General features: G+C 39.1%; 1 protein-coding gene across 1 annotated transcript in view; it reads right to left on the minus strand.

Annotated features, from left to right (window-relative positions):
• Positions 1-3,917: 3,917 nt before the first annotated feature.
• LOC123880567 (calcitonin gene-related peptide type 1 receptor-like) overlaps positions 3,918-13,876 on the minus strand; it is a 62,027-nt gene continuing 52,068 nt past the window's right edge. Inside the window, exons 12-13 of the mRNA XM_045928756.1 lie at positions 7,009-7,117; positions 3,918-4,215 (exon numbers count right to left, since the gene is read on the minus strand). Of these exons, the coding sequence (XP_045784712.1) occupies positions 4,166-4,215; positions 7,009-7,117 (159 nt within the window). The 3' untranslated portion in view covers positions 3,918-4,165. The remainder of the gene's footprint in view (positions 4,216-7,008; positions 7,118-13,876) is intronic.

Here is a 13,876-nt window from a genome sequence, read left to right on the forward strand (position 1 = left end):
GAGAGATATGAATAGGCCCGTGTCTTTGAAAATTTATTCTCACGACTGCTAAGCAAATACACACAAACAAGGATAGGTTCACCAGTGGCAGATTAACCCTTAGGCACATGAGGCCTCGGACCTCTGATTCTAGAAGGTCTCTAAACTTGAGTAAACTCCCAAATTCAACTCCTTAATTACGTTGAAAATTTTAAGAGCTAGAATTTGAGGCTGCCGAAAAAATAAATACTCGTGTGGTCCATTTATGTACAATTAAAGAAAACTTCAAGCTCACTACGCTCGTGATTATTTTCTGTTTAGTTTTGAATTTAGTAAGCATTTATTTGAAAAATTATTCGGAACCCCTTGATCCCTTCGCTCACGTTATCTACCTAGTTCTGGATGCTGATTTCCTCTTTGTTTTCTCTAGGAGTAGGTAGTTATTAGCATCATTTCTATAAAATTGTATAACACCCTTGAGTGAGTCTACGTATAATTCTGACAGAAGAATAAAATCTGGAATAGGCTTCAACATATTATAGAGGTTAACGTATAAAAAAAAAAGCTGTGATAGCCTAGTGGTTAGAACGTCCGCCTCCTAACCGGAGGTCGGGGGTTCGATCCCGGGCACGCACCACTAACTTTTCAGTTATGTGCGTTTTAAGCAATTAAATATCACTTGCTTTAACGGTGAAGGAAAACATCGTGAGGAAACCTGCATGCCTGAGAGTTCTCCATGTTCTCAAAAAGGTGTGTGAAGTCTGCCAATCCGCATTGGGCCAGCGTGGCAGACTATGGCCTAAACCCTTCTCATTCTGAGAGGAGACCCGTACTCAGTAGTGGGGCGGAAATGGGTTGATCATGATAACGTATAAAAAGGTTCCTAATCTTACATGATATTCAAATCGTAAGTATCTTTTTAACCATATTTTGTGATGTGCATCTTTTAATACGCTTAGAAATGACATTGAGATAATATAATATAACTAACTTAAATTATAGGTATCAAATTAAATCAGAAGCTATTGTATTTATTAACCCCCGACCCAAAAAGAGGGGTATTATAAGCCAAATCTGACAATAATTGATGAAAAAGCTTTCCATAAATTGTTTATAGTTGTTTTTTTTTTACCTATACCTGATGACGAAGATTTACGTAATGACCACGACCGCTCTACCAAGAGCTTTATGGCGAAGAAGAAGAGAAAATTTTATTAAAAAAAAACCAAATCTCAGTGAGTTTACGATCTTTTTGTTAGTAGGTATTCGTATCACATCACACTAATATTATAAAGGAGAAAGTTTGTGTGTGTGTGTGTGTGTGTGTGTGTGTGTGTGTGTGTGTGTGTGTGTGTGTGTGTGTGTGTGTGTGTGTATGTTTGTTACTCCTTCACGCAAAAACTACTGGACGGATTGGGCTGAAATTTAGAATGGAGATAGATTATACCCTGGATTAGCACATAGGCTACTTTTTATCCCCGGAAAATTGAAGAAATCCCACGGGAATTTCTAAAACCTACATCCACGCGAACGAAGTCGCGGGTATCAGCTAGTTAGGTATATTAGTAATGGTGTAAAAAGAAGAATTACTTATAACATTTTTACTACATTATTTGCCAAATTTTGATTATCTCTTATCAGGGATTTTGTTGATATAATAGATACCTACCAATAAAATAATCGCTTGATAATTAATTTTGACATGTCATAGCTTAAGTTTGAAAAAAAAACAAATGTATATACCTATGTATTTAGATTCGGTATATTTTGGGATCCAATGTCATGTTTATCAGGATCGAAAAGTGTAAAGTACAGTTATCTATAAACTATATGTCGGTATAAATATTTGTTACTAGTAGTTAAGGCTGTTATACACTGGAGCACAAACATTCGACAGTACGGCATGCTACGAATGGAAATTTTAACTTTGATTCATTAAACAGCAAGCAGCTCTCTATTTTATGCCGAAAAAACATCGTGGTGCTGTGTAGTAATAGTATTACGTTATTACAGTCTTCCGATTTCTTGCTACATTGTACCATGCAGCCCTGTGGCATGCCGTGATGTCGGACTATATTGCTGTGGCGTAAACAAACTAATAAGTTTTTTTAAGTATTTGTAAGTTAATTATAAGTTTTGAAGAATTTCGAATTAAAACGCTCAAAATCTTGATCAGCAAGTTTCTCTTAATTCGTTTTTAGGGTTCCGTACCTCAAAAGGAAAAACGAAACCCTTATAGGATCACTTTGTTGTCTGTCTGTCTTTCCATCTGTCGTGTCTGTCAAGAAAACTTATGGGGTACTTCCCATTGACTTAGAATCATGAAAAGTAGAAAGGTAGGTCTTATAGCACACGTAAAGGGAAAAATCCGAAAACCGTGAATTTGTGGTTACATCACAAAAAAAATGTGTTTATGAACAAATAATTAGCATTTTCAAATTTCAAAGTAATATAACTATACTAAGTGGGGTACCAGTGCTTTATCTGTACATTCTAAAACAGATTTTCATTTACTTTTATGCATGTTTTTGATTTATCGTGCAAAATGTCGGGGAAATACGTGGTGCGCGAGTCTGACTCGCACTTGGCCGATTTTTGAATAGGTTTTCAAACAAACCTATATATTATGCAATTTTAACTTATTTTAAAAAGTACTTGGTATAATATACATAGGTATTTAAAACTAACTATTAACCTATTAGGTGCCCTAGAAATAATTGGAAAGATATGTCCCGGGTTTTTCATTTCAAAGTTATACGAGTATATTCTGTACACGTGCAATTTCTCAATCGATCTGCTCATCAATCATGGATCACGTAAATTGATTACTTTAAAATCAATTATTTAAATCTTTGTAATTATCACGTTATCAGATAATGATAAAATATGCAACATGGAATTGGTAATGATAACTTCATACTTAATTACAGCCAATACCCCACGCAAATTTAATTACTTCTCATCACACTTATATTATAAAGGCGAAAAAAGTGCGTATGTTTGTTACTCCTTCACGCAAAAACTACAATACGGATTTGCCCTAAAATTAAGAATGGAGATAGATAATATCTTGGATTAGCACATGGGCTACTCTTTATCCCGGAAAATCAAAGAGTTCCCACGGGATTTAGAATAACCCAAATCCACGCGAACGCAGTTCGCTAGTATAAAAGAAAAATACTTGACTTTACATCCACGAATTTGAATTTAGGTAAATACCTACTTTGATGAAATGTCGTGGAAGCCACAAAACGTCCGTCAAGCCTTCGATGCTACTGGCAGGAACATTTGACGCTAGGTAGCCTGTAAATCGCCTATTTTTCTTTGATTTCACGTCACCCATAGCTTAATATTTTACATATTCAGAATCAAACCGAGAGTTCCTTCACTCTAATTCACTTTGCCACCACCCTGGCGCATTCCGGCTCATTGCTGTATTGCTATTGGGCCCTATTTTGGGGTATACCTACTCTGGATTTAAAAGAAAAACAAAAAAACATTAATGTGCTTCAATGAACTTTATTCGAGTAAAAACTGTCTTCACAAAATGGATGTGTGTGTTTAGATAGTATGCATTTTAGATAACGAAAAGGTAATCTTCAATTGTCAAAAAAAGAGCGCAATATATCAAATCTGACCATATACCGACTTACGAACTCAGTAGCAATAATGATATAATAATTCTTTATCATTGTGACATTAAAAACTTATACCAGTCCAAAGGCATCGTGCCAATAAATTCTAAAACCTTGATAAATAAACCGTAAATTAAATAACAAAATACTGATATTAAAATTAACAAAGTTATCAGTTTTTAATTCATACAATAATTGATACTGTGTTTTACTTACTTAACTTAAGCAAAAAAGTACTTTTCGTAAATGAAATAGGTACCAAAAGATTAGGTACAATATAATAATTATACACGATACGTAACCTTATTACTTATTTTATAATTTCAAAAATTATTTTGGACTATTGTCGCTGATTGACTTTAATATTTCATAAACTGCTTTAATTTTTTTTATTTAAACAAAAGTTAACAGCTATTGTTGCGGTTTTAATTGATGAAATTTGAATTTGAATTTAAGTTTAATACTGTACACGGAATACACTGTTTAACCGATTATTATCTTAATCTTAAGTTACTAAACACTAAGATTTTTAAATTATTTTTATTTTAACACTATAATATATTTTCTCGAGTATTCATCATGCTGTCTCCTCCCGTTACACCTGTAAGAAGAGAAACTTTACACATACAAGAAGGGTAAACCAGTAAAGGTGCATCCATATTATTTAACATGTAACACGTCTTCATTGTTAAATAACATCAAATGTTATTAAACTATGTTTTATAAAATTTTATTTATATAGTGTGGTTGCAACACAACTCCTATCCCAGTCAGAACACTTTATTGCCCAATGCATAAAATCGTATCATAATTCTAACATCAATGTGTGAAATTAACTCGAAATGTGTCAAAGTTTACTCATAAAACATACATAATATGTAACATGAATATCGTTTACGATTTCAACGAAATAACTCAATATTTTTACCCGACTGCGGCAAAGCCAAAAGGAAGGGTTATGATTTTAGCAGTCTATATATGTATGTATGTATGTGGGTATGTATGTTTGTATCCAGATTCTGTGTGTTCCACTATAGCGCCTAAACTACTGGGCCTATTTTGATGAATGAGATGTCAATCAATTCGTTGTAAAGGTCCGGATGACATATTAGGCTACACTTTATACGAAAAAAATTGACCTAACGGACGTTACATGAAAAAAGTGGGGGTCCCCAAAATTTTTTTTTGCTATTGTATCAAGTGGGATGTCAAATGAAAGAGAAAAAAATTTTGAGTCCATAAATGTAAATGTACTACAACATTAAAATATACCAAGCGACAGAAAAACAGTTTTACTGTAATATTTCAGTCGGGTTTTGGTTTTCAACTTTATCTTTTTGCATGTTCTACTCCACTACCTACCTAATCTAACCATTCATATTCGCCGTGAAACGTGACACCACGTGACACCGTGTGATGCGTTGTCACATTTCGATGCGTCCAGTCGTCAATTTAATTTTCTTCACACACAGTCATTACTAAACGTAATAAATGAAAATAAAGCTCATTGTAAGTCTAATTGACCAGTGTGGATTAACCCTTAGCGTCTGATATAAGGGAGCCTTTAAATCTTGAAAAACATTTTAAGAGGAATCCCAAATCATGCTGAAACATCATGCTATTTAAGAGTTAGAGGTCGACAGAAAATTTAAGAGTAAAAAAGTTTAGTGTACATATCAATATCTCTAACAGATCAAAAAAAAATTGTAAAAATTAAAGTCACATTTTCGCACTCGACTCGCTTGCGCTTATATTATATCTTACTCTTGCTAACGCTCAATAAATCATTATTTTCTGTTCGTTTTCGAATCTAGTAAGCACATTTTTTATGTGGATGCTAATTTTCTTTTCTCTGTCACTATGAGTTTAAGAATCGTTTATAAAGAAACACTTGCAATTTTAATTTGATTTAAATCAAATGCCATGCCGTTCTTAGCAGGATTAATCATTTTAGGTGGCTTTTGGATCAGGTGGCGCCTTCGGTCTTAAAAGTCATGATTTGCGGCTATAACTACTCTCATTCTAATAAAATAGAGATCATTGATAGAATAAATATGTAGATTATGCGGAGTAATTCAGATGCCACTAAGTTAAATTATCAGTATTATGGAAATGTAGCAAAAATAGCAAAGTTTGGGGTGTAGCCACAATTCGCTGAATATATTATGTCCTCTAATCACATTACTGAGGAATTTCATTACGTAAAAGCTCTCGATAGATAACTGAATAAGGAATCTTTTTATCATTTAGATCAAAGATACACATTCAGTATCAATGAGTAAGATCAATTCGCGAATAAGTAGTTATTTATTATTGATAGAGATTTTTTAGGATTCCGTACCCGAAGGATGCCAACGGGACTATATTACTAAGCCTTTGCTGTCCGTCCGTTCGTATTTTTTTTTTTACTTATATAGACTAGCGCTTGGCTGCAATCAGACCTGCTAGCAAGTGATGATGCAGCCTAAGATGGAGCGCGCTTGCCTAGAAGTTGCCTATTCACTCTTGACTTTATGTATGTCAGCAGGCTGAATCTCGGAATCATAATAGGTAGAGAGTTGGAATTTGCACAGAATGTGTGTTTATATTGCCGCTATAATAACAGATAATAAAATGCTTTTCAACATTAATTCCACATCATTTTTACATATCATGCACAAATGTTATCTCAGTTTTGATTATCGAATACGTAAATAGGCTAACAGGAAATTGGCAGTTAGTTATTACTCTACTATTTTACCAACTGAAGTTTTAAGAAACACTTTAGTTTTCTAAATTGAAGGATTAACATTCGATAATCGTGTTAAACAAACATCAATTTATAATATAAATTTATATACCTTTAGATCCTTTCAATCCTTAATGCTAAGCAGTGCAAAAGTAAACACTATAAAACATCCATAAATTGATGCTAGATATTTAATCAGTGAAGAATCAAAAAAGTTCATACCTATTTTTCTGATCCTATTTGGATATCTGCCAATTTGAAATCATTGTGATATTAATTTGGAAAAATCAGTTGGTCACTGAGCACAATGATTACGTCATTGTAATGTTCAAAAATGAACATAGTACAAAATAGTATTGGCCTATTCTAATAACTAACTTATAAATCCTACTCCATTAAATGAATGCTTTTATGTATAAGTACACCACTAGTTTTTATTAAGTACCTACCATAAAAAAGTATTGCATATTTTTAAAATACTCAGAAAATGTCAAATTTCCTAAAGAACGATTGTGTCGAACATAAGAACAACCATTTTGTTCTTATGCTCAGAGGTTAGTAGGGCATAAAGGGAGATCTAAACATTTAGCACAGCCGGTGTCAATCCTATAATCGGCTTTGGAAAAAGTTAAAAGAGAAGGAAGTGGAAGTAAAACAAACATTTACCAGTCATTGGAATGCCGTCATTTTGGTCCATGTATCTCGCGAGATGTATCTTTGTAGCGGTGATCACGTCGTGGTTGGTGAAGCAAAACAACACTGCTACGCAAGCTCCCTGCACATATTAATAATACAATTTCTCAACCTGTCGCCTTGACCCCCGGCCCTTTGGTGTCCCCTGCCGGGGTGTAATCCTCCGCCCGGTACAAATATATATTTATTGAAGGTGTATGTAAGTTTATATTTCTTTTCGGCTTTTATATGTATTTAATTTGTACACGGGCGTGAGAGCAAAAATATACGAATCGTAATTATAATTAAGTCTTTATTTCAGACATATTACAGTCCATAGATGTGTTAGTTACACTATTTTACAGTATTTTATTTTAAAGAAACTCAATCAAGTGCAAGTTGCACAATCATTGTTCCCAAACCGAAATCAACAATTGTATTAACTAAAGTAAACTTTTATTTTTGACTTCGTAGAGTTCGTTTTTTATTTGCGAGTTTTCATTATTGCAAACTTAGCTTAGAGACAAGACTTTTGCTATTGAGTACTACCCAGTGATATGAGAACCTGTGCAAGATATGAAATTATAAGTGCTTCAAATGAAGTCCGAAAATATATATTTTTAATATTCTTATTTTAAAATAATCAATTTTTTAGACTTATTGCTTAGGCGTTAAGTTTTATTTTAGAATAAATATTTTTGTTCTTATGAGTATTTAAGAATAAAAAGTTTTTTTCAAATCTTTTTTTTTTACTGTCGAATAAAAACTTTGCGACCGTCATTAAATTTCATGTTCAAGTGTTAAGGTTTATAATAAACTGAAGTTGTTGATATTATAAAACTTTTTTTTACATTTCGTAATAGGAAACATAGATGTGTATAATATTGTGTGCAAACCAGGCCACTCGAGCGATGGTATATATTGTTCGTGAGCTGCCATCTACCTACTATCCTACGTCAATGTGAGATGGCCTTGCCATCCGTCATACGGTTTTATGACTGTCGGAAATTTGAAGCCTTGCTCTTAAAAACAAAAATCTCGCACGAAAAGAAATAAATTAGTTAAGTTTCTGAGTAATTGTAGGAAAGGAAGTATAAAAAAATAAAAGGGCAAAATAAATTGCTCTAAAGCTAAATTGCGTTAGGGTCGGTCATAAATTAGATAAAAGTCGTAAATTTTAACTTAGAAATCTCTACAAGTGTACAAAATTGTAATCACGTGTTATGAGAGTGGTCTAGACAAGGCAAGAGCGTGAGAAAGCAAAAGGTACGGCCCATTAAGGGATGTTTGAAATACATTTTATTTTCAGCCAATTAGCCATCAGCCAGGGTAATTCTGTGCGCAAGAGTGAACCAATCAGAAACCGAAATTTCGCTGGTTTTTTTTTCATTTCAGATCATGGGCGTGAACAAACACATCCGTGTGGTGGGTTTAAGGCTACACTGGGGGACCGGGAGAGAACATTCGATTGAGGTCTGGCTCAACGTGCAGTAGAGCCTAACAGTGAATATTAAAGTGTAGAAATATATTGCAATTGTATAGTTAATAATAGAAAAATTATAAATAGAATAAAATAGTGTGTATCCGGGCCAGCAGAAGCTGATATATGGTGATGTACTAATTTACATTTAATTTTAAACTAGATTATTTGAAAATCAGTTCCAAAAATCTTGAGTAAAGAATTATTTTACAAACTAAATTAGAGATGATATTATTATTTGGATATTAGGAGGTGTTACAATATTGTGTATAACTATTAGATTTGCATCCAAAATTATAGAAATGGGACATTTCTCTTTGTGGAACTAGGATTCAAATATATCTAGAATAAATAATGAATATATTATAATTTACGCATAATGTGTGTCCTTAAAATTTACTTTATTATAGAAGTAAGAATTATAGATAATATCTCTATTGATTATGTGGGCATGTGTGTATTTTAGATAAAATGGTGTACATAATATTATATAAAGCCGAAAGGGTTTTTTTGTTTGAATATTTGCTTTTCCCTTTCAATAATTAGTATGGCTTAGGAAGCAAATATTCGGCCGGGAATTAATTAATGTAATAAAGTTACTTAATTTCCAGTCTAAATAATAAATTCAGTTTCTCTTCTATATTTGTTTTTAAACTGAGTGAGTAGTAGAAAATCTATTCACCAGTAATAAATTATATGAATATTATTTTCCTCTTTTATTGCTATATTTAATTATACCTATATGAAGTAGTGAATATTGAAAGGAGATTCAAGTTAAAGATTTATTAGTTATGGTTCATTTGATTTTTTGATATAGCTCAAACTTAAGTCACATGTGTGCATATTTAATTTGATAACCTTCAATATTGACTTTCTCTCTCTAATACTTACCTAAATAAAAGTACTTACTATGGAACTAAGAAATACAAATTTCTTCCATCTTACATTGAAATTAGTATTGAAATTGAGTAAATAAAATAACGTCATTTAGTGGAAGTTGATCACAAAAGTTAGGACGAAGCATCATTATCATCATCATGATCAATCTTTTATATGGTTATGAATGAACTAGAACATTTGAGAGAACTCTAGGGATGTGAAATTCTCACGATGGTTTTTCCTTATACTTCTATTTTCACAAAACGATTAGTACCTAATTTACCAAGAATGCTCTACACTACTAAAGATAATAGAGTTGGCTGGGTTCGAATCTCAGGCTAAAGACAAAGGGACCTTTTTACTTTCGAGTCATAGCTAAATTTCATCTACTTACCCCGAACGAGACAATGGAGTACACGCTGCCTCCAGAGGGCAGATGGCGAGGCAGGTAGGTACCTTTTTTTTTATTGTGTACCGATCTTTCCCAAACAGCATTTTAGGTAACATTATCTGTTAAAACCGACGCCAGCTGAATTTGTGAATCACCGAGTTTTGAATAGATAAAAATACTAGTTTTGCTGTACTTTGTAATTCCTTTGCTTGATATTATATTATGGTACATGGTTGATTGGTGACGTACCAGCAGCGAGATTCCGGCACAAAGCAAACACGTCATGTCTTTATACAGCTGGACTCTCCGAACTAATAAATTGGCCAATTTATTGACAATCAATCAAACAAATATATAAATATACAAAAATACCATGGTTTTGGGGCGAGCCCAGAGCTCACTGAAAAGAACCTAGGTTTCCGTACCTAGGCAATTGAAAACGCTTCGCAGCGAAAATAGGAGAGTCCAATTGCTGTGCCCCACATAACATGGATTAAGGCTGAAGTTTCAGCGTAGGTATTTCCCCCGTGCTTGAGGAATGCCGGTTGGTCTCAAACCGATGGCCTAAATAAGGCAAATACACGTATCAACTGATTTTCCACACTAACAGGACGTTCTAAATTAACAAATCTCTCCATTCATTATATTTATTTTGAGGAGTTGAAATTTTACATTAATTTTTTATAATTCAATCCGTGTAAACCTGTTAGCTGGTCGAGAAGTCTACGTGTTCACCCAACGTACTCCTCCGCGGCCGCACACCCGAGCGGACGTGTCGAGTCGATATCGCGTCTCTGTGCCGGTTTACGTTCCCCCCGCTCCCCGCGCCTCGCCCGTTGTTTGTTGTACTCGCTCGGCGCGACCGCCGCGGCTTGAGGAAGCGCCCGGGCGCTTTGCGTGTGAGCAAACCTACCTGCCAGCAACGTGACGCGCGGAATTTCTGCACGTTTTTAATTATAAAAACTTTGCAGAATCATATTAAAAGTTGCCTTTGCCCTACCATTACCTGTGGGTGCGGTTTCTTTCTTTTGTTACTCTCGCTCGCGGGCGCCTCGTGCTAGGCCTCCCACCTGGGTCTCACCTGGCTAGGGTTGCACGCGCCGAGAGAGTAGCATACCGCACCTACACCCAGGGTAGCACTTTTTTTTTTTTTTTTTTTTTTTTTTTTTTTTTTTTTTTTTTTTTTTTTTACTACACGCCCATTACAATACACCTGACCGACGATCAAACCTCCTGTGTGCTACAGCATGTCTGAGCGTGGGAATTCCCCACCGCAAGACCGACGGAGCAAGAGGAGGATAGCCCGCACTGGTATCCCACGGGCGATCAGTCAACGCAACATCGCTGACCAGCAGGCCGTCACACTGCTACCTACAGATTCTCCTCTCTGTAGCACAGTACAAGCTGAAGAACCTAAAGAGGTCAGCACGGAAATCGTAGTTGCCTTCGCAGCCAATGTAGCTGAGCCTACATTAGGCGCAGAAGCTGCCAAGCGCTCCAAGCCTGCGACCTCCGCCCAAGATGATACACACCCATTGTCCTTGCTACCATCATCTTCACAGCAGCTAAAAACGTACGCTGCAGCACCCAAAAGAATAACTGAACGCATTGCTTCTTCGTCATCGTCATCGCCAGAACGTTCTAATGAAGAACGCGATGTCGTAATACCTACATCTGGCGCTGAGTTGGTTAAGCGTCCCAGGCCAGATACCTCGTCCTCCAGTGCATCCGACGAACAGGAGGACAAACGAGTTAAACTGAGCCATGCTTTCGCCTGCCTACCGCTCCCGCCACCACCCGAAGATGACGCATCTAATGGGTCACCAAACCCAGTGAGATGCCCCTCACCGCCTCACCCTGCAAGTGGCCCACCGCTGGAGGCGAGCCTTCACGCGGGACACGGGGCGGATGCCTATACCTCCACGCATCGTACTTCATACCCAGAACCGGCCCGCGCGCATTCTGAGGAAACGATAGCGCAGATGTCCCGTTCGCACTCTGCTCAGTCGATGGCCCATCTAGAGTCTGCTAGCTGGCCGAAAGATTCGACTAGCTACATGGCTCTCGCAACACCGACTAGCCACACCCATATGGAAGTGTCCGAGCCGACATCTCCTCAGCCCAGTACGTCATATGCTGCGGCCGCCGCGGCCCCAGCCGCACCGCGCCACTCGCCGCCACCGGCCGCACCGCACCATTCGCCACTGCCCGCTGAGCCAGCCGCCGCCACCGAGCCAACGCAACCAACGCCGCGGTCCGCCTACCCGCCCTTGGTTGTTGAATGCCTTCCAAACTGGACAAAGCACTTCAAGGCCCTGGGCGAGATGCTAGGACATGCACCTAATGCAAAACCGCTAGGACGTGGTGTGCGGTTTTTACCGAAATCCGCCGAAGAGTTCCGAACAGTACAGCGCTACCTAACCCTGATAACTAACCAAGACAGTAGCATTTCTTGGTACTGCTACAGCCCGGCCACAGAAATACCATCAAAGGTGGCTATTCGAGGACTTCCACTGGAAACACCCACCGACGAGGTTGTCGCGGCACTTCGCGCATTAGGCTTTCCAGCCGAAGCCGCGCGAGCCATCCCACCTCCGCGTGGCAAACACGGCTGCACGTATTACGTGCGGCTAGCACATATGACGCAGGATGAGCTCCGAGATCTTTACGCCATCACGGAGCTCCTATATATGCCTCAAGTGACGGTGGAAGCCTGGCGAGGTGGGAGCAAGCCACCACAATGCCACCGTTGCCAAGTCTTTGGCCACAATTCAGCAAACTGCCACAGACCCTTCCGTTGCGTTCGATGTGCGGGTGAACACCCCGTCCGGGACTGCCACAGGTCCCGGGAGGAAGCGCCCACTTGTGCAAACTGTAGCCAAAATCACGCTGCGAATGACCGCCGGTGCGCGTTCTTTAAGAGGGAGGCAAGGAGAAGAGGCATCATCGTTCCTCCCGCCCCACCGCGCGCTCCCATTAAGCGCCACCAACAACAGCAGAGGACCACAACAGCCCCAGCACCTACCGCCGCACCTGCTGTCGCACCGCCAACTACCACTGCACCACCAGTCTACGTCGCGGCGTCAGCTGCCAACGCCGCGCCCACCCTAGCGGCAACTGCAAACCCACCAACTGAACGTGGTAAACCCCTGCGCGGTAAAAAGAGGCGAAGAAATCGTGCACCTCGCCCGCGTCGCGCCTCACCAGCGGCAGCTTCAACACCTCAACCGAGGCAAACAAGGCAAGACGCAGCTGCTGTCCGCCAGCCTACGCAAGAAGCTCCCCAAATGCCTACCCAGGTCACAACGCGAGAGCCTGCTAAAGCATCAACTCCAGCCTATGCCCGGGACGAGAGACCTGTGGAAATTTTGGAGCAAATACATGCTCAATGCACTGCTCCAGGACCCACACAGTTAGCTACTCAACCAACCACTGCCAAGCACTCGGCACGTCAGCCCGCTCAAGCTCCGTTTGATACCCCCTCTGCTGCGCAACGAAACCAGGGGGAAGTGCAGACCAACCCGGACTTCCTGGCCATAGTCCGGGTTGTAGTGGAGGCGCTCATGACCGGGCTAACAGCCTATCTGCAGGGGCAAGGCGTCATTCCGGCAATAACAGCAGGAATGGCTGTACTCGCTCGACTCCATTCCTATTAAGGATTTTATATTGGAACCCAGGCGGCATCAGAGGGCACATTCGCGAGCTTACAACACTCGCCCAGTCGCAGGATGTACACGTTATCCTCCTGGGCGAAACGAAACTCGCGGATAATGTGGAGCTCCGAATACCGAATTTCTTCGTGTACCGGCGCGACGAGATCTCTCCCCGGGGTTTCGCATACAGAGGAACTGCAGCTCTGGTGCGGAGGGACCTAGTACACGAAGAACTAGAACACGCACCTTACAGATCTCTGCGCACACAGGGAGTGCGTGTTCAAGCTGGCGAAAAGGAGCTCAAGATCTATGCCGCCTACCGACCACCGAACGAGACTTTCTGCAGTACGGATGTCCACACCCTCCTCGAGTCGCAGGTTCCTACACTAGTCGTGGGGGACTTAAACGCGAAGCACCAAGCCTGGGGCTCGCGTGTCAACTCCGCGGCCGGAAGGATGC

This window comes from Maniola jurtina, chromosome Z (genome assembly GCF_905333055.1).
Source record: "Maniola jurtina chromosome Z, ilManJurt1.1, whole genome shotgun sequence".
Taxonomy (NCBI): Eukaryota; Metazoa; Arthropoda; class Insecta; order Lepidoptera; family Nymphalidae; genus Maniola; species Maniola jurtina.